This window comes from Bufo bufo, chromosome 8 (genome assembly GCF_905171765.1).
Source record: "Bufo bufo chromosome 8, aBufBuf1.1, whole genome shotgun sequence".
NCBI classification, from domain to species: Eukaryota; Metazoa; Chordata; class Amphibia; order Anura; family Bufonidae; genus Bufo; species Bufo bufo.
In genome coordinates, this window is record NC_053396.1 from 4,963,328 (window position 1) to 4,985,147 (window position 21,820).

At 45.5% G+C, this 21,820-nt stretch overlaps 1 protein-coding gene across 1 annotated transcript in view; it reads left to right on the forward strand.

The window, feature by feature from the left end:
• Positions 1-13,648: 13,648 nt before the first annotated feature.
• Positions 13,649-21,820, forward strand: part of AIF1L (allograft inflammatory factor 1 like) — a 44,405-nt gene continuing 36,233 nt past the window's right edge. Inside the window, exons 1-2 of the mRNA XM_040405813.1 lie at positions 13,649-13,804; positions 13,918-13,979. Of these exons, the coding sequence (XP_040261747.1) occupies positions 13,780-13,804; positions 13,918-13,979 (87 nt within the window). The 5' untranslated portion in view covers positions 13,649-13,779. The remainder of the gene's footprint in view (positions 13,805-13,917; positions 13,980-21,820) is intronic.

Consider the following 21,820-nt stretch of genomic DNA (forward strand, 5'->3'; position numbering starts at 1 on the left):
AGCAGAATAGTGAGTGCAGCTCTGGAGTATAATACAGGATGTAACTCAGGATCAGTACAGGATAAGTAATGTATGTACACAGTGACTGCACCAGCAGAATAGTGAGTGCAGCTCTGGGTTATAATACAGGATGTAACTGAGGATCAGTACAGGATAAGTAATGTATGTACACAGTGACTGCACCAGCAGAATAGTGAGTGCAGCTCTGGAGTATAATACAGGATGTAACTCAGGATCAGTACAGGATAAGTAATGTATGTACACAGTGACTGCACCAGCAGAATAGTGAGCGCAGCTCTGGAGTATAATGCAGCATGTAACTCAGGATCAGTACAGGATAAGTAATGTATGTACACAGTGACTGCACCAGCAGAATAGTGAGTGCAGCTCTGGAGTATAATACAGGATGTAACTCAGGATCAGTACAGGATAAGTAATGTATGTACACAGTGACTCCACCAGCAGAATAGTGAGTGCAGCTCTGGAGTATAATACAGGATGTAACTCAGGATCAGTACAGGATAAGTAATGTATGTACACAGTGACTGCACCAGCAGAATAGTGAGTGTAGCTCTGGAGTATAATACAGGATGTAACTCAGGATCAGTACAGGATAAGTAATGTATGTACACAGTGACTGCACCAGCAGAATAGTGAGTGCAGCTCTGGAGTATAATACAGGATGTAACTGAGGATCAGTACAGGATAAGTTATGTATGTACACAGTGACTGCACCAGCAGAATAGTGAGTGCAGCTCTGGAGTATAATACAGGATGTAACTCAGGATCAGTACAGGATAAGTAATGTATGTACACAGTGACTGCACCAGCAGAATAGTGAGTGCAGCTCTGGAGTATAATACAGGATGTAACTCAGTTGTTCACTTTCCTATGTCTGGCGTCTTTTATTCTGTTTTGTCGCCTTTAAGTGAAATTGAATATAATCAGCTATTCAAGCACCAGTGAGCTCTGGGGACCCATCATGAATCTGAGCGATGAGGGGGTGATAATCTGCTGACAACAGTAGTATGAAGCTGTATTGGTCTCTTGTGACTTGTTCCTCTAGAAACTTTGCTGTGATGCCATAAAGTGTTTTTATGGGCTTAAAGGGCAACTCCATTTACTGCTGATATTAATATAACTGGAGCCGGGATCCTTCCTTCTTTTCCTTGGTGACAGCAGTAATAATACTACATCCCTTCTCAGGCTTGGACTGGCCCACCGGGGAGGCGGGAGATTCCTCGATAGGCCCCCCCAGTCTCCTGCGCGGAGGAGTAATTATTTCTCTCGTTTCTCAGGAGAGATAATTATTGTAGCCACTAGGTGGCAGTATCGCACAGCGATGCAGCCTCCTACTGGTGAACATTGTACAGGAGGCCACGCTGTATCTTCTAAACTTCAGGGGCTGCTGGCAGTGAAGGAGGAGAGAACATGTCCGGCCATCCTCCTGCCTTCCCTGCTGTCAGAAAACTGTGGCTGCTGGAGAGAAGGACTCCTCTGCGGTGCTGAGCTGATTTCTCAGGTGTGTGACAGTAGTGAGCTGTAGGAGACTGTAAGGGGGAAATAGGGGATATGTTTATAGCAGACTCAGATCTGTGTATGTGTGCTGCTCTCTGCAGAGTTCAGAGTGGCATTGGGGGGACTCTGCCCTAGGTCCCCCCAATGCCTCTGCTTTATGTGCACCCCAATTAGTGCCACAGCTCCTGATGCCCCCACTCTAAATGCACCCCTAATATCTTCTCCAGTTACCCCTGCTCCAGGATCCCCACTATTACCCTGCCTCAGGTGACCCTTTTGTGCTCCTCTAGCACCTTTGCTTGGGCTTTGTTAAAGGTTATGACCTGCAAAGGGGTTTGGACTTATGCCCGAAAAAGTCTGCCCAGTGCGTCACATTCTCCAGTATTGACAGGTACGGTTTACATGGCGGCAGTGATGATATTCCGTATTTACAGGCATCACTGCTGCCAGGTAAAGAGATGCTGGTGGTGGAGGATTTAAAGGGGTTGTCCAGGTTTTCAATTTATCCTCTCCACACCATAGGGCATAACTATATGATTAATGGGGTCCAATTCTGCGACCCCCACTGATCCCAGGAACGGGTCCTGTTCCCCCTTTTTCATGGTGTGACAGGCCACACATACGCCCTGCTGCTCCATTCATTCTCTTTGGGACCACTGGAAATTGCCAGCGCTGTACTCCGCCATCTCCGGCGACCCCATAGAGAATGGATGGAGAGGCAGGGCATGTGCTCCACCTGCCCCTCAGTCAAGAAGGGGGGTCAGTGGGGGCTCCGGCGTTCAGACCCCCACAGATCACTTAGTTATCCCCGAACCTGTGGATCGAGCAGAACTAGAAAAGCGGACACCGGCCCTTTAACAGGCGAGCGTTTCTATTTTAGTTTGACACATATTTTGGGCCAGATTTTTAATTAAAAATTTTTTACACCCTAAGAAAACCTTTAAGTTTAGGAAATGTGAAAAGGTCCCACAGCTATGACACGACAGGTGATAAGTGTCTGATTGGTGGGGGTCTGACTGCCGGGACCCCCATGATCAAGGGAACGTGGTCTTAAGACTGGCGGTCATGTAACTGAATGTCTTCGGACCCCTTTTATCCTGATCAGTGGGTGGTCCAGCAGTCAGACCCCAGCAATCTGATATTTATCACCGATCCTGTAGATTATGGTCGGACGTCCCTGATCATTATACTGTAGATTATGTGCAATCTGAGGAGGGTAGGATTTGGTAAATTTCATGCCAGACATTTATGCTTAAAGGGTTAAAGGGTTTGTCTCCCTTCAGTAAATGGCATTTATCCTGCACTTACTAATGTATTGTGATTCTCCATGTTGCCTCCTTTCCATCACATTATACACAGCACGTATCCGTGGTTACGACCACTCTGTAATCCAGCAGCGGTGGCCGTGATTACACACTATAGGTATAGGCTGGAAGTGCTCATAGGCCCTTTACCTATAGTGTGCAAGCACGGCCACCGCTGCTGGATTACACGGTGGTCGTAACCATGGATACGTGCTATGTGTAATGTGATGGAAAGGAGGCAATATGGAGAATCACAATACATTAGTAAGTGCCTTGTATTAACTTTCTCTACATGATAAATGCCAATTGCTGACGTGAGAGGACCCCTTTAAGTCTGCTACACGTAATAGGGTTAGGCATGAATGTCTTGGTGTGTGCATTGCGTGTTTCCTATGTGTGATTGGTGTGTGCTATGCATGTTCTATGTATCAGTGGTGTATGTGCAGCATGTGACATATGCATCAGTGGCATGTGAGCCACGTATAAGTCTCTTGTGTGCCACATGTGTCCAATGAGTGATTGGTGAGCGCTGCACGTGTCTTGTTTCTGACTGACGCAGGATATCCATATATGTGTAACTTTTGCCACATGTATGTTTGTGCGTGTTGCTGTCAGTGTCGGCCATCACGCTTCATCTGTAATATTTCTGTTATCACGATAAGGGCTCATGAACGCGACTGTTGGATGTTTTTTAGTCCGCAAACTGCGGATCCGCAAAACATGGATACCGGGTGTGCGCATTCCAGATTATGCGGAACAGAACGGCCTCTAATAGAACCGTCCGATCCTTGTCTGTAATAGGACATGTTCTATCATTTCGCAGAACGGCCATGCGGACATACAGACGCGGAATGCACACAGAGTCATTTTTTTTTTTTTTTTTTGCGGCCCCCCAAAAAAATAGGTTTGTGTGCAGGAGCCCTAAGGTGGGCCCCCAGGATCAGTTACACTGGTGGGCCCCAAGTACCCCAGTCGGACACTGTCCATCAGACCCCTGCAGAGATTCTCCTTACTGTGGGAGGAGCTGTATCTTATGGTCACTGCTGCCCCCTGCTGTAGAACGTGAGAAGCGACCGGACAGAAGTGGTTTTTACTATTCAAGGCCAGTGTGCGCCCACCTGGTGGCTCTCCAGCTGTTGCAAACCTGTTACGTCCAGCATGCACGGACCACTTCTGACAGTCTGGGCATGCTGGGAGTTGTGGTTTTGCAACATACGATGAGCCGCAAGCTTTGTTACACTGATGCAGAGGAACAGTCCCTGACTCCACATCTTCTGGGAAAGCTGGGTGACAAGCAATCTGGTCGACAAGAGCTCCCACCCAAAGTTCCCAGGCCCCGATCTCCCCAATGACTAGTGTAGTGTATACGCTGCAGAAAGCCTGGAAGCTTGTGGTTGCAGCAATAGCAGTGACTCCATATTGTATGGTGAGCTTGCAATCATTTACAGCAGTTTTGGGGGTGCAGGGGGGGGGGGGGGATTGGGCCCAAGACAGGAAACCATCTGGCACCGTGCACACATTCTGTACACCAAGGACAGGGAGTGCCATATACAAGGGTACGTCAGGGGAAGAAATATGACTCCAGCCAGAAGAGGAAATCAGGGCGAGGGTGGGGAGGGCGATAAATATGAATCCAAGGACGTAGATCAGCGAGAGTTTTAGTGCCATGGAGAACGCTGTGGGCGAGGGGCAATACGTGGGTCCACCACGATAACAAATATGGAGCACCAGGGTAGGGGGAGTTACGATCAGGTGTGGAGCCCCCCATGGTGGATTGTCCGACTGCTAAGACTCAGACGTCAAAGTGGCGCAATTTTTATAAAGAATTTTCCGGCACGCCCCTGTAAACAGATAAGAGTGCAGCAGTGCTGCTACATTGTTGCATATCATTGTAAACATAACTGATACATATAAACAGCTGTATGCAAATGAGCAAATCAAACCACAAGGGCGGCAGCACAATATTGGACGCCGTCCATCCGCTTTATCGCAGATTCCGGACTCCACACATGGATCATCGCTGATGACAGTGGCATGGCACATGTTGTGCACAGCAGCGGTTGTCGCTCTTTTAGCTCCTCCCCCTCCGCTGGCCGTTACTTATCCGCAGCGCGGTTGTCATTCACGCGGCACGATCTCAACCGCCTGCGGCTCCGATCCTGAGCTAACAATTTCATAATCAGGTAAAATGACAGGTTAATTATACACAGATCAGGAGAAAGAAAATGGTGAATTATAAGAACCCCGACCCCCTCCACTCCAAACCCTTACGGGGACACCCGACCTGCTTGCATCACTACAGTTGTGCGTTCCTTCTCGCTGCAGGTAGGTAGTTACGTCCCCAGAGTGACATAACCTTAGGTAAGTCAGACATTACCAGATCAATAAAAATAATACCGCGGAACTGTGAGCAGAGTTCTCCTTTAAGTCGGTCAGCGGCGTGCGGAGAACCATGGCCTTTGCATGCAGAAGTTAACAAGGACAGAATGTACTTTTTTGCCGGCAGCGAATCAACAATAAAAGTTAAAACAGAGCGCGCAGAATTACGGCGCGGCAATAATTTACGCAATAGAAAAAATTCCACCAAGGAGGTCCTGCCATCCAGTGCAAATCCACCGGCGGCCCACTGTCAAATATATGAGGGGGGGGCGGGCATGGAAATACTGCGACTGGGCGGTAAAAACAGATCCCCATTACTCAAAGTGACGCTTTGACTGAGAATCATAAAAAAAAAAGAACAGCCGCGCGGTGTCCGACCCCTCTGATCGTCTGGAGGACCGCAAAACCCGCGCCTCGCGGCTCAAAAATGTCTCATCAATAATAGGTAGGCCTTCAGAAAGAGATATAGACCCCAGCTGGTACCGCCTGACACCGAGCATGAATCTCACCGCTCCATATGCCGAGCATGTCACGGGGTCCTTGTTCTAGAGAAATAGATGTGATGTTAGAATCTACCCCGAGATCATGTGACCAACAGAACGAGGCGCAGTAATGTGCGGGCAATATTACTCATAAATGACGTTCCGCTTCTAGTACATAGGAGCAGTATTATAGTAGTTATATTCTTGTACATAGGAGCAGTATTATAGTAGTTATATTCTTGTACATAGGGGCAGTATTATAGTAGTTATATTCTTGTACATAGGAGGCAGTATTATAGTAGTTATATTCTTGTACATAGGAGGCAGTATTATAGTAGTTATATTCTTGTACATAGGAGCAGTATTATAGTAGTTATATTCTTGTACATAGGAGCAGTATTATAGTAGTTATATTCTTGTACATAGGAGCAGTATTATAGTAGTTATATTCTTGTACATAGGAGCAGTATTATAGTAGTTATATTCTTGTACATAGGAGCAGTATTATAGTAGTTATATCCTTGTACATAGGAGCAGTATTATAGTAGTTATATTCTTGTACATAGGAGGCAGTATTATAGTAGTTATATTCTTGTACATAGGAGCAGTATTATAGTAGATATATTTCTGTACATAGGAGCAGTATTATAGTAGTTATATTCCTGTACATAGGAGGCAGTATTATAGTAGTTATATTCTTGTACATAGGAGCAGTATTATAGTAGTTATATTCTTGTACATAGGAGCAGTATTATAGTAGTTATATTCTTGTACATAGGAGCAGTATTATAGTAGTTATATTCTTGTACATAGGAGCAGTATTATAGTAGTTATATTCTTATACATAGGAGCAGTATTATAGTAGCTATATTCCTGTACATAGGAGGCAGTATTATAGTAGTTATATTCTTGTACATAGGAGGCAGTATTATAGTAGTTATATTCTTGTACATAGGAGCAGTATTATAGTAGTTATATTCTTGTACATAGGAGCAGTATTATAGTAGTTATATTCTTGTACATAGGAGCAGTATTATAGTAGATATATTCTTGTACATAGGAGGCAGTATTATAGTAGTTATATTCTTGTACATAGGAGCAGTATTATAGTAGTTATATTCTTGTACATAGGAGCAGTATTACAGTAGTTATATTCTTGTACATAGGAGCAGTATTATAGCAGTTATACTCTTGTACATAGGAGGCAGTATTATAGCAGTTATATTCTTGTACATAGGAGCAGTATTATAGTAGTTATATTCTTGTACATAGGAGGCTGTATTATAGTAGTTATATTCTTGTACATAGGAGCAGTATTATAGTGGTTATATTCTTGTACATTGGAGCAGTATTATAGTAGTTATATTCTTGTACATAGGAGCAGTATTATAGTAGTTATATTCTTGTGCATAGGAGCAGTATTATAGTAGTTATATTCTTGTGCATAGGAGCAGTATTATAGTAGTTATATTCTTGTACATAGGAGCAGTATTATAGTAGTTATATTCTTGTACATAGGAGCAGTATTATAGTAGTTATATTCTTGTATATAGGAGCAGTATTATAGTAGTTATATTCCTGTACATAGGAGCAGTATTATAGTAGTTATATTATTGTACATAGGAGCAGTATTATAGTAGTTATATTCTTGTACATAGGAGCAGTATTATAGTAGTTATATTCTTGTACATAGGAGCAGTATTATAGTAGTTATATTCTTGTACATAGGAGGCAGTATTATAGTAGTTATATTCTTGTACATAGGAGCAGTATTATAGTAGTTATATTCTGGTACATAGGAGCAGTATTATAGTAGTTATATCCTTGTACATAGGAGCAGTATTATAGTAGTTATATTCCTGTACATAGGAGCAGTATTATAGTAGTTATATTCTTGTACATAGGAGCAGTATTATAGTAGTTATATTCTTGTACATAGGAGCAGTATTATAGTAGTTATATTCCTGTACATAGGAGGCAGTATTATAGTAGTTATATTCTTGTATATAGGAGCAGTATTATAGTAGTTATATTCTTGTACACATGGAGCAGTATTACTCTGGTCCTGTCTGTCTATATGGTTTTCTGTCACCAGTCTCTGTAGGATATGAACAGTTATTAGTCTGTGAGTGCCGGGTAATTACTCCACAGGTAGTGGTCTCTGCGGACTGGAGAAGAAGCTCTCTGACTGAACAGGTGGTGACATCTCTGCCCCCTCCTCCATGGTGAGGTGTCTGTCTCAGCATCCCTGCCTCTCATGAGATCTGACACTAAACCCTAAATCTAGTTAGCAGGCAGAGAGGCCAGCTCTGCAATCCGGGGATAATAGTGTCGTTCTACAGATTAGCAGCGCCTTGCTTCGTGCAGACATTGTACATTTGTACTAAGTGTATATTCAGTTCTTGAAGATTTTAAGAGATGGAAAGTGAGCAACCGGAATAAAGCTAAAAAAATCACGGCAGGTGGGTGACAGTGAAAACTAGAGAGGTTCCTGCTGCTGACGCGTTTCACAAGCTTTCATCCCACATCCTTGGCTGGAATACAGCATTAATGATGAAGCTTTATACTGTAGCATGGACAGGACATGTTGAGTTGTAGTTTCCCAATGGCTGAGGATCCACATTTTACAGTCCACTACTAATGTCCACGTTTCTGTCATTCATTGAGGGGTATCTGAATCTCTATTTTCTAGTGGCCCTATGACAAACACTTGCTGTCCCGTGCCCTGGTCAGTTCAGAGTTGTCATAGGGATATGTGTGGATCCTAATCCCCTTCCACATCAATAGCTATGTCATAACTAATAATTATTGATATGCAGCCATATTCAGCTGATCAGGGGGGGGGGTGCCGTGAGTCGCCCCCTTAAGTGATACAATATTACTGGCCTATCCTAAGGTCCTGGAAAATCCCTTTAATCATTATATAATGAAGAGCTCTGCTACTTTACAATATAGTCTGTGTTTCAACTTCGTATAGCTGAGGTTTCGCTACAGTTGGATCCTGTCTAGACAATTAGTCAGCTAAACAGTCTGAACTCCGGATGGATACATTGCTCCCGCACTGATAAATTGTATCAAACTTTTAGAATTGGAGCGTGAAGTTTTCTGCCGATGTGTTGCACATGGGGCCCTTTATTTGACATCTGGGGCCCATTAAGACATGGGTAATGGAGCCTATGGATCCCAAAGGCATGATTGAACCCCAAATCAAAAGACATTTTTAAGCCCCACCGCTTTCCACTAGGAAACGTCCCTCAGACGCCTAGAAAATATTACAAATTTGCAGAATCTGTGCCCTTTGATAACTGGACGGACAGATGTATCAATGATGACCCCATAAGACGCTCCCCTCCACAACATGTCAGTGACTGAGCCCCTTCACGCCTCGAGTCCGTGCTCAATTAAAGCGCAGGTTACCACTACCGCAGGACTCTTTTTTTTTTTTTACGCCTCCTCTTGTGTTATTTGGCGCCATACTGAACTATGGGGCAGTTATCTGACAGCAATTCCTGGTCAGTTTTTGAGGCGTTCTCAGCCTCGCGTCTCTTCTCTATTTCTCATCCTTTTTCTGCTCCATGTTTAGAATATCTGATATGGCCAGGCCTTGCTTCTGGCCTCTCACTTGCTTTGTGTTGACTCCCTATTTGAGGTCATTTTTTATGTCTTCGGGACGGGTATCAGTGAGAGGGAATGAATAGCTGGAGGCGGCGAGGCTGTTTGCTGGCGCAGGGGACGTGTCCGCTCGCAACGCAAGGCGGTTTAAGGCCCTTGACGCCTCGTTTCAACATCTGTTGGGTGGAGAGGAGTTCGGATCAGCCGGAGCCCCCTGGGTGATCGCCTCACTTTTTGGACACCTGCCTGATCTCTCTGGTCCTTTGTACAGAAAGTGGAGTCGCTTTCTTAAAGGGGATTTCCACCCTGTACATAATGATGGGGGATGTGGATACGTGTAAGGCTATATCAGAACTACATGCTGATTTCAGGGTACTGGACTGTCATACGTGCTTCAGAGCCACAATCAGTCTGTTTCACGTGGGGGATGGGTGCTGACAACCAAACAGCTGAAAAGTGATTTGAGAATGATCTGTGTTGTCAGGTGGAGTTGTGGTTCAGGTCTGTAAGATGGCGAGCTAACATGTTTTGCACGTCAATCCTTCAAGGTGGCCTGAAACGCGTTAGGTATTTTATGAAGATTCCGCAGATCATGAACGTTCATGTCCTAGAAGCAGGTTGTGTGTGTCCGGCGGTCTCCTTGTCGTCGTCGTCCCCCCATCTCTTATTATTTGCAGGCACTGGAGATGAAGCCGAGGCTCTAATCCCCGGGCTGAGGATAATGAGAGGACTTCTCTGACAATCTATACTGCAGCCTCCAGCAAACAATACTCTGCATCCTCCGCTACACTCCCCAAGAACCGCTCTCGGCTGGGCGCCAAAATATATGCAAACAGATGCTCACTAATCCAAATAGTGTCAGATTAAACGTGCGGCCAGGACGTCTCCTTGTCGTGGCAGATGAAGAGTCAGCTGAGGGGAGTCAGTGATGGATCTGTCAGTCACACCTGGTTCATGGATCCTCTCGCAGGAACGGAGATTACGCGTTTCATGGACGGTCTCCATAAAGTCACAGACATGAGGCCAGAGCAGAACAGAGCCCCCAATGTGCTGCAGGGGTCAACTACCCCTCATCTACAGCCAAAGGGGCGCAGGACTGGACCACATACCCTGACTGCCATATAAACCTGCACTGTGGTCTGCACATGAGTGTCAGTCCTGGAATTCTATTCAACAGTCACCATAACTCAGGATCAGTACAGAATGTACAGTTAGGTCCGTACATATTTGGACACTGACACAAATTTTGTTTTTATTACCTGTTTATGAAAACCTATTCAAGTTATAGTTATATAATGGACATGGACATAAAGTCCAGACTTTTAGCTTTCATTTGAGGGCATCCACATTAACATTGGATGAAGGGTTTAGGAGTTTCAGCTCCGTTACATGGGGCACCCTGTTTTTAAAGGGAAATAAATGTATTGGACACTTGACTCTTGGGCAGTTTCATGGGCAGCTGTGGGCGATTCCTTCATTATTTCATTCTCAATTAAGCACATAAAAGGCCTGGAGTTGATGTGAGGTGCGGTGATTTTGAAGATTTTGCTGAGCAGTAAACCTGCGGTCACAGGAGGTCTCCATGCAGGTGACACAAGCCGTCCTTCATCTGCGAAAACAGAAAAACCCACCTGAGAAATTGCTGCACTATCAGGAGCGGCAGAATCTACAGTTTGGTTCATCCTAAAAAAAAAAAGAAAGCCCTGGTGACCTCAACAATCCAAAAGACCTGGACGCCCATGGAAGACACCAGCGGTGGATGACGGCAGAATAATTACCACGGTGAAGAGAAGCCCCTTCACAGCAGCCGACCAAGTGACCACTCTCTCCAGGATACAGGCGGATCAATACCCAAATCTGCCATAAAGAGAAGACGGCATGAAAGTAACACAGAGGGTTCACTGCGCGGTGCAGCCGCTCCTCAGCCTCCAGGATAAGAAGGATGGACTGGACTTTGCTGAAAAACATCTTAATAAACCGGCACACTTCTGGAAGAACATTCTGTGGACGGATGAAACCAAGATCAGCCTCCAGAATGATGGAAAGAAAAAAGTATGGCGAAGGCGCGGTACAGCTCATGATCCAAAGCATACCGCATCGTCTGTAGTACACGGCGGGGGCAGGGCGATGCTCGGGCATGCATGGCTGCCAGTGGCCCCGGGGCCCTAGTACTTATTGATGATGGGACACAGGACAGAAGCAGCCGGATGAATTCTGTGCGCTCAGATCCAGCCAAACTGATTGGTCGGCGTTCATAATACGGATGGACAATGACCCAAAACATAAAGCCAAAGCGACGCAGGAGTTTATTACAGCAAAGAAGTGGAATGTTCTAGAACGGCCGAGTCCCCGGGTCTGAAGCCAACAGAGCGCGTCACTGGTCACCGACTAAACTTCAGACAGAAAGGCCACAAACCGCAACTGAAAACCGTGGCCGTAAAGGCCGAGCATTAAAGAGGAGGAAACGGCGTCCGGTGATGTCCGTGAGGTCAGGACTCCAGGCAGTCACTGCTAACAAAGGGTTACAACCAAGTATTAGAAAGTAACATTTTATTTACAATTATTTAATGTGCCCAATTCCGGTATTTTTCGCCCTATAAGACGCACCTAGGTTTTAGAGGGTGAAAATAGGAAAAATTAATATTTTGACAAAAGTCATGTTAAAATAAAAAATTTAATAAAAATCAGAACAATATGTTAACACTGTAAACATTAGTCAATGTTATCGGCACGCAGTCTTGACTTCCGTCATTCCATGTGCCTCACCTTAATAATAAGTGGCCTGTATTCTGTAACTCACATTAACCCCACATTGCCCATTATTTGAGAAGGCACCAAACTTTGGGGGTCACTTACTATTAATGTGAGGCACATGGGGCCCATTCCAAAATAAAGCATGTGCCCAGCCTGACATTAAATATAAGTGACCCCCATCATGTTTAAAACATGGCAGCCGCAAGATTGGGGTTAATGAGTCACATTAACCCCGATCTTGCTGGCTGACTGGTAAGTACAGTATGTTTTCGCCTGCCTTTATTTTGAGGCAGGCTGATCACATTTGCACTGTATGGGGGACACCTGCTATGCACAAAGTGACTAATGGTTTCCTATAGATATTGGGCCAGATTTATCATTCCTCTGACAGCTCACTCCACTTTAACATATGGCTAAAGTCAGTTTTAGCCAAGTCAGATTTATGATCGGCCCTTTAAGACTATAATAAATGTGGTTTGACGGTAGCAGTTTATCCGTCAGTAAGCAGCTTTACAAAAGTCGCACATCTTGATGAAAAAGTCGCACGTTTTTATGAAAAAGTCGCATGTTCTATTAAAAAGTCTCATAAGATAAGCATGGTCCTCGCTGGAGTGAAATTGGGACTTTTTTGCGACTTTTTTGCGACTTTTTAAAAAAGTCGCAATAGTAAATTTGTCTTGCCAATCATTTGCATAAGGCAAAACGCCCATTTTCTCAAAACTGGAGTGCTTAGCGCTTGCCTTCAAAAAGTCGCAAAAAAGTCGCAAAATTTTGATTTGCGCATTTTTTTGCGACTTTTTGACTCCATAAAAGTGACTTAGCCTAATGATATATCTGGCCCATTGTCTCTGTGTGACTATCTTTCTGGTTCACGTGATATCGCACCTCCTCGACTGCCCAATGGGTAGATGATCAGTCTTCTTCCTGTTCGTGTTTACATTGAACAATGGGTAAAGAAGAAGAATTGGGACTACGTTATTCATGTACTGACCACTGTCCTGCCCCATGGGTTGATGTTGTTGGCTATGTCTTTGCCCCCCTCGTATACAATTCACCAAATCTGGCTTAGCTCCATGACACCAGAGAAGCCTTATAATGGAGTCTGTACAGTAAGTCCTTGCTGGATTCTGTCAAGGTGATGGTGTCCTGTGCAGACTCCTGAGAGGACAATGACAATGGAAGATCTTGGGAACAGCAACCTCCATGTAACAGACATTTTAGGGGACCGCAATGGGGTCTCACTCCAGGCTCACACTGAATTTTAAGTTGCTAAAAATGAAAGAAGACGACAAGCTGCAGCAAGATGGCTGCAGACAAAGGCGGCAATGGCGAATACACCAGTGAGAGACCTAAGGCCCCAAATAGAGGACAGGACATACTATTTCTATAGTCACCAGGTGTTCACCCCATGAAATGCCACCTAAAAGAGGAAATGAATGGCTGCAGACTGGGTGCCACCCTAGCTCATGGGCTGTATCTGATCTTGCAGAATAGAATTCCGGGCAGTTGGCTGCATTCTCTTTCTTGGGCAGCAGGGGGTGGTATGTTAATGCTGAGGATGAGTAAGAAGGCATGATGGTTGTGTTAGCTGGGCTGGGCTGGATACAGCAACCTATGTAAGCGGGTGCCTGTAGCCATCTGCTGCAGAGTGAAGGAGACAGAGGCGTCTGCATCTACAGCTCAGGAGATCAGAATCCAGTCCTGAAGGAAGTCCCAGCACCCTGCTCAGCATGACCTGCAACAACAACACCCAAGGTAAAAGCAGCTCCAAAGTGTCCTCCTAACAAATCACTGGCTGGGTATGGGGGCTCCAGTGTGAACGATGCAGACGAGACCCTCATTCTGTTCCTCTCATTCCTTGCACACAGGTGGCAGAGCCTTTGGCCTCTTGAAGGCGCAGCAAGAGAAGAGGTTGGATGAGGTGAACAAGGTGAGGCGGGCACTCTGGGTGGCACTGTACCGCGCTCCAGGAAAACTTTCGGTGACTTTCTGTAGAATAACTTTCATAGGAGATGAGGGTGCGCTGCTGTTACTTCTGCCAGGGATTATGAGACTTGTAGTTCCATCCACAGATTGGGAAATTGGGTGACTTTGCTTAGTATTAGTAGGAGATGATATAGTATTATGTCATGTGATATGGTATGCCATTATGGGGTACGATATGATATAACGTGGTATAGTATGATGTGGTATGGTGATATATATATAGTATGTGACATGGTATGGTATGACGTGTTATAGCATTATGTGGCATGGTGATATATAGTATATGACATAATATATAAGATATGATATATATGGTATAATATGATACATATGGTATGACATAGTATGGTATGATATGATATATATTGTATGATACGACATGGTATGATATGATGTGGTAAGGTATGACATGGTATGGTATGATATGACTTTAAGGCTATGTACACCTTTTATTTTATTACAGCATTGTACTTATTTTGAGCTAAAAATAATATAAAATATAGAGCCTTTTTCTCTGTACAGAGCTGAGATGCTGTATTAGCAGCCTGTGGATTTTCTCTCTTTCCCGTCATCTGGGGAGCTACGGCTCCTTATCTCTGCTCATAAACAGGGATGAGGGAATCGACTTCGGATGAAACTTTGTTTCAATACTGCTCCGTACAGTATTAGAATGTATTGGCTCCGATGAGCCGAAGTTATTATTTCGCGAAGTCTCGCGAGACTTTGCATAATAACTTCAGAAATTGATTTATACTGTAAAAAAATATTTCGTGAACTCGGGTTCGGTCCCTAGTGGTACCTTGGAACTGAACTAGAGTTCGGGAAATGGTTCTTTACAGTATAAATCAATTTCTGAAGTTATTATGCGAAGTAATAACTTCGGCTCATCAGAGCCAATACATTCTAATACTGTCGAAGCGTTCGCTCTGTACAGTATTGAAACGAAGTTTTATGCGAATCGACTTCTGATGTTGCATCCGACAGGTCGATTCGCTCATCCCTACTCAAACACTCATTATAGCTCAATCCTTATCTTACTGATAAGAAAGTGTCTTTTCAAAGATCAGGTTTATCAGAAGACCAGCACAAAGTGAAGGTAAAATTACCAGTCACACAGAAAAAGTTAACCCTTTGTGACTGAATGGCTTCATATTTTAAATAAATTGAAAATATGATTTTTAGCCAAAAATGAGTAAGATGCAATCATAAACAAAAATTGCCTCCAAAGGTGTACCTAGCCTTTAAAGGGGTTATCCCATCTTAGACAATGGGGGCATATCGCTAGGATATGCCCTCATTGTCTTATAGATGCGGGTCCTACCGCTGGGACCCGCACCTATATCGGGAACGGAGCCCCATAAGGTGGTGGCTGGAGGACTCCGGTCCGGCCACCACCAAGCTGCTCCCCATAGAAGGCCCATAGAAAATGAATGGAGGACGGCTGCGCATGCGCAGTGCGCCCTCCTTCACTTCCGGGGCTCCGTTCTCTATATAGGTGCGACCTATAAGACAATGGCGGCATGTCCTAGCGATATGCCCCCATTGTCTATGATGAGACAACCCCTTTAAGCCTCCGAGTGTAGCCCCGGCCTGTGGTGTGGGCCCTGTACCAGCGGCGTGTCTCCGGCAGTGTCACCGCTGATTACTTATCACTTCCTCTACTCACCGGGTCTTATCTCCGGACTTTCCATCTCTGATACACGCATCGCGGCAAATAATACACCTGCAAAATCCAATTCCCGCAGCTGAAGCCCTTGATCCGGCAGGAGACACAGACCATGATCCCGGCCGCTGCTTCAGCCATGAATATATTCATGAAGGCCGTGCAGAGATTTCCTGCACCCGGCAGAGTGAATGCAGCGCACGCAACCCTGTACATCAGAGCGGTGCGGAAAAACGGGCAAATACAGCGCCAGCATCCGATCACGGAAAGTTCTGCACATTGTATCAGTGCCTCACAATAGTCAACATATCTGCATGTTGTCGGGGAATGGAAACATTCTTGTTTAAATTTATAATATCTGTGCAGGCCGAATACTACTCACAGCTGAGGGTTTGTTACAGTGTATCAGCCCAGGCATTAGGGTCCATTCACACGTCCGCAATTCTGTTCCGCATTTTGTGGAACGCAATTGCCGACCCATTCATTTCCCGCACTTCCGTGTCCGCATTTCCGCTCCCGAAAAGAATAGAATATGAAAAGGCATATGCTATTAGTGCCGGCGATGTGCGGTCCGCAAAATGCGGAACGCACATTGCCGGTGTCCGTGTCTTGCGGATCCGCAAAACACACACGACATGTGAATGGACCCTTAGGCCTCATGCACACGTTGTTTTGGTCCGCATCCGAGCCGCCGTTTTGGCCCATTCACTTCAATGGGGCTGCAAAAGATGTGGACAGCACTCCGTGTGCTGTCCGCATCCGTTGCTCCGTTCCGTGGCCCCGCTAAAAAAATATAACATGTCCTATTCTTGTCCGCGCTTTGCGGACAAGAATAGGCATTTATATTAAAGGCTGTCCGTGCCGTTCCGCAAATTGCGGAATGCGCACGGACACATCCGTGTTTTGCCGATCCGCGATTTGCGGACCGCAAAACACACCACGGGCGTGTGCATGAGGCCTTACTCTGCGATTTTTAGCAGTGGCAGCAGCCCAGATCTCTCTCCTGACCTCATAGTGTGTCAGTCTGGAGTCACAAACCCTCGGCTGAGCGGACTAGGTCACGAATACTTCCACTCGGTGTTAGCAAGCAGAGATCTTGAGAATGGAGAAGAACTGAAACACAGAGGGATATATTTAGGCCTCATGCACACGACTGTATGTGTTTTGCGGTCCGCAAATTGCAGATCCGCAAAACAAAAAACGGATGCCGTCCGTATGGCATCTGTTTTTTTTTTTTTTGCAGATCCGTTATTTTTGCGGATCTATTGTAATAATAGCTATCCTTGTCCGCAAACTAGAAAAAAATAGGACATGCACTATTTTTTTTGCTGGGCAACGGAACGGACATACTGATGCGGACAGCACGCGGTGTGCTGTTCGCGTTTTTTGCGGACCCATTGAAATGTAGCATCCTATCCTCAGAAAAAAACGGAACGGAAACAAAATATGTTCGTGTGCATGAGGCCTTATCCTGTAGATGGTGTGATCTTAGATCTTCCCCAGATTTATCACAGGGGCTGATGATACCTCTGGTGCAGACACTTTTGTCTAACTCTATAGAGACTAGAGACACCAAATTGCGCCAAAAATGCGCCTGTCTGGGTGCGCCTGTCATCAGCTCGCGGGTCTGCGGTCACATGACTCAGGGTCCAAATCATCATGAAGACATCACTTTTCACAGTGAAAACATCTGCAACTTTCTATCCGACTCTGACTTGAATTCCTCACCATTTTCACTATCTCTGTCTGCTGTCAGTGAACAGGAACACACTATTATTTCCCGAGGCTAAAACCTGCCTTGACCTTGCGCTTCTCACAGCTGAGGGTTTGTTATAATTGTATCCAGTCTACACAATGCTCTGCGCACTACGCAGGCTGGACTGATACATTGTAGCAACACTCAGGAAAGGAGAAGGACATGTGCTGCTGATGTGCTTGGGATTGTTCTAGACTGGATACAACTGTGACAAACCTTCAGCTGTGACAAGTATAAGGTCATTTTGGCGTCTTGAAACAAGACAGAATCAGTGAGCTGACAGCAAGCAGAGATCTAGAATGATTTAGCTTTTTAGCTCTCCATATGGGCATCGCCATTGGGGCCCCTTATGTGAGAGCTTTTAATGGCAACATTTGCCTGTTGTCTTATAACCTACAGCGGATTATAATCACTCTATAAACTCCGACTAATTATACCCGACATCACGGCTTTTAATTATCGCTCTCTGATGTTGCCGAAACCTCCCTGCCCCACCCCCGCCCTCTCTGAATGCCATTCACATGACACCATGTGACCCTGGCAGCCATATTGAGTGTCACCCTGCTTTTCCAGGAACAGAAAACAGGTGGAGGTAAAGTCAAGTTTTCGGGGTGATACGCCTCATACTGCAGATACCCAGCTTTCCAAGGCTTCCGCATCGCAAACCCAGCTTTTTCGGAAACTGACAGAACTCGGACAAAGCTTTTCTGCACTTCCAAGGGTTAATAATGAATTTGCCTCAATTCCGGGGTTGTTGCAGAGTGCGCCACCTTCCCAGCATTCCATCTACTACACCAGGACAGGAGGGGTTAATAAACGTGTTGATCATGTGACCCCTTTAAGGGTAGATACACCCGGGATACGTTGTTATCCGCAGCAGCACAATCCGTACCAACTGGCGGCGATTTTGTTAGCGTAAATGCTGGAGGTTTGGCGCCAATTTTTAAACTGGCATGCTTGTGTGACAGCCCCATAGATCGCAGGATGCAGCGTGGTACACTAGCCTCTCCATGACCTGCTCTTCCTGGGCCTCCTGGTGCACAAACAAAATGTCAGAACTGCAGTGAAGACTGACACGCATAGTGATCAGGGAGAAACAGAGTGCAGGGATCCTGATTTATGGGCCCTTAAAGTGTGGGTGACAACCCTTATGAGGGCCCCCCCTCCAGTGACTCATCAATGAAAGAACGCGACGTGTATTATTAGGAGACCGTCGAGCCGCCGCCTGCAACGACTAATTATTACCGCTGCTGATCATAACAAGAAATGAATAGCGCCCCTAAAACCGCAGCGCACTGAGCGCGCCTCCCCCGGAGATCCTCCACAACACTAATAATTAACTGTCCCTCCTATCCCGTCCCTAAAATCACCCTGCAGGACCCTCCGTTAATCTGGCCTCGCTGGGATGTGAAGGGTGTCGGATTGTCCGATATTCTGGATTATTAGACCCTCATAGAACCTGCCAGGTCCCTGAATGGCAGATATTCTCACGTTTGCAGCCATATTGGCGTGGAGCATGAATGGTCGCAGAAACAGGCCCAACTGCTATGCACGACTGGGTGATAACTCCTGCGTAACCGCTTAATGGCGGCCCTATTGGTTGTCACCCAGGTTTCCCTGCAGCAGATAGTGACATGCGCTGCGTTTAGCGCCATATCCAACAACCCCAGTGGCGTATATGTTTATTATGTCACGACTTTCGGAAAATATCCACTGTTCGGCATTTGTACTGTGAAATATTAAATATACGTGATTGTGTCCGCGGCGTGACTTCAAGGGGCAAATGACACGGATACCGTAACCACTTCTCGCAGGAAAGGATTCTTCTAAGGCTTCTGTGAAGCCGGAATATTTGGGATTCCAGACGGAGAAAGGAGCCGAATCCCAGGAGGGTACGAGCTCCAGGCTCCTTTTATGGGAAATGGCAGCTTCCCTATCAGAGGAGAAAGCTGTGAGGGAATGGTGGGCCTCATGAACGAAAACCAAGACAGAGACCACAACGGGAGGAGAGACCTACGGCAACCAATCAAATCTTTCCTTTCATTTTCTAATTTACTATCGAAAAATGAGAGCTATAATCTGATTGGCTGCTTTGTGCTATAAGGCCTCCTATGTAAAGAGCAGTGCCAATAAGCTGTAGCACATAGCAACCAATCAGATCTCTCCTTTCATTTTCTAGCTTACATTAGAAAAATGAGAGCTAGAATCTGACTGGCTGCTATGTGCTCTGAGGCCTCCTATGTAAAGATTACTGCAAATAAGCAGTGGCCCATGGCAACCAATCAGATCTCTCCTTCTATATCCTAACCTGTATTTGAACTGGGCTCTAATTGGTTGCTATGGGCAATCACTCCAGGTGCAGGAATCATGCCCAAAAACAGCACAAGCAAGAAGTGATGAGGTTTTCCTTAGCAACCAATCAGGAGGCTTCTTGCATTTTCCAAATGGCACTAAAACAATGAAAACTTAGATCTGATTGGCTGCTATCTAAGATCCTCTTTCACTGTTGGAAAAGTTGCCCATAGCAACCAATCAGATCGCTTCTTACATTTAATAACTTGTGATAAGACAATTAAATCTGGGATGTGATTGGTTACCATGGGCTATTCTCATAAGGTGCATGTCATGTGATACTAGAATGGCGCCAAAGTCGTGAAACATTTCCGAAAAGCCTTGGAAATTAGATTTGTTTTATTTTTGTAGACCTAACAGAGAATTTTTGTGATTACTGTCCACTGCTGCCATCGCAACCAATCACAGCACAGCTTTCATTTCATATCCTGCTCTTCGAAGATGAAAGCTGCCCTGTGATTGGTTGCTATGGGCATTATTTATAACCTGCCCTACTGTCCACTGCTGCCATCGCAACCAATCACAGCACAGCTTTCATTTCATATCCTGCTCTTCGAAGATGAAAGCTGCCCTGTGATTGGCTGCTATGGGCATTATTTATAACCTGCCCTATGGTATAACACAAAAGCTACAGTACTTAAAGGAAATGTTTGGAAAGGCGTTAAAAGTGGAACACCTGCAAAACCGCGCCATTTAGTGACCAACCTGAGCCTCTTATATCTCCCCCCCTTCACCCTCGCATTGCGGATTCATTATCGGGGGCTTCAGTGCGATTATCCTCTTAGTCGCCAGATATCCTACGGCCTCCATGTGTTATCCACCAGAAATCTTAATTCGTATCCATACTGGCGAGACTGACGTTAGCCTTATCTGTGCTCGGTTATCTGCCCTGCGTGGGGGAGAGACGCGCCATCCGCAGAATCGCGCCAATCTTCCACTTATAAGGAGATGGTGACGGATAAATTCTATTTTTACCGACGACAAATTAAAGCTTTTTATTTTTAGACTGGGCTAAAATAGGGGAAGACTCATGAGACGGGCAGCGGATTTAAGGAGGCACACTGACCTGACAATTTACAACCCTGCCTGTGTCAGTATTCACTGCAGTTCTAGCATTCTGTTCAAGCTCTGGATGGACAGATCTACAACTCTAAAGGCACTGGTGCCCACTGGCCAACTTGGCGCAGCGATTAATACCAGCCTCACTCTGGCCGGAGGACGGGGGAGGGGGTGTGCATTGGGAAGTTTCCGCACGGATTTGAGCGTTCCCACAGCCTCGCTGTAGACCCCCGCCGGCAGCCGCCACCGTACATGAATAGAGACTGTGAATAGCTGGGGGGGAGACAATGCTGCGACGGCGTCCCAGAGACCGCTGCGCGTATTGATGTATGCCAGCCATGGAGGAGCCCACAGGGCCCGACTCTTCTCGCATTTAACCCCTCAAGTGCCAAAACCGATAGCACCGAGCGTGACAGAACACTTGTCTTTATCTTCCATTAAGAAGAAAAATGATCTGTCATTGAGGTGCGTGGATATTGGTTGTCACCCAGCTTTCCCGGAAACAGATATCACTAAGGCCTCATGCACACGACCGTATGTGTTTTGTGTTCCGCAAATTGCGGATACGCAAAAAAAAAGGATGACGTCCGTATGACATCCGTTTTTTTTTGCGGATCCGTTATTTTTGCAGATCCGTTGTAATAATGCCTATCCTTGTCCGCAAATTAGAAAAAAATAGGACATGCACAATTTTTTTTGCGGGGATTCGGAACGGACATACTGATGCGGACAGCACAAGGTGTGCTGTCCGCATTTTTTGCGGACCAATTGAAATGAATGGGTCTGCATCCTATCAGCAAAAAAAACGGAACGGACAAGGAAACAAAATACGGTCGTGTGCATGAGGCCTAATAAATGGCGTCCCCCGTTGGTCCGCAGAAGACGTCTCCAAGACTTATATTCTCTGGGGATTTTTTTATTTTTATTTTAGGGACTTTCTTTCTGTTCTCGGGGA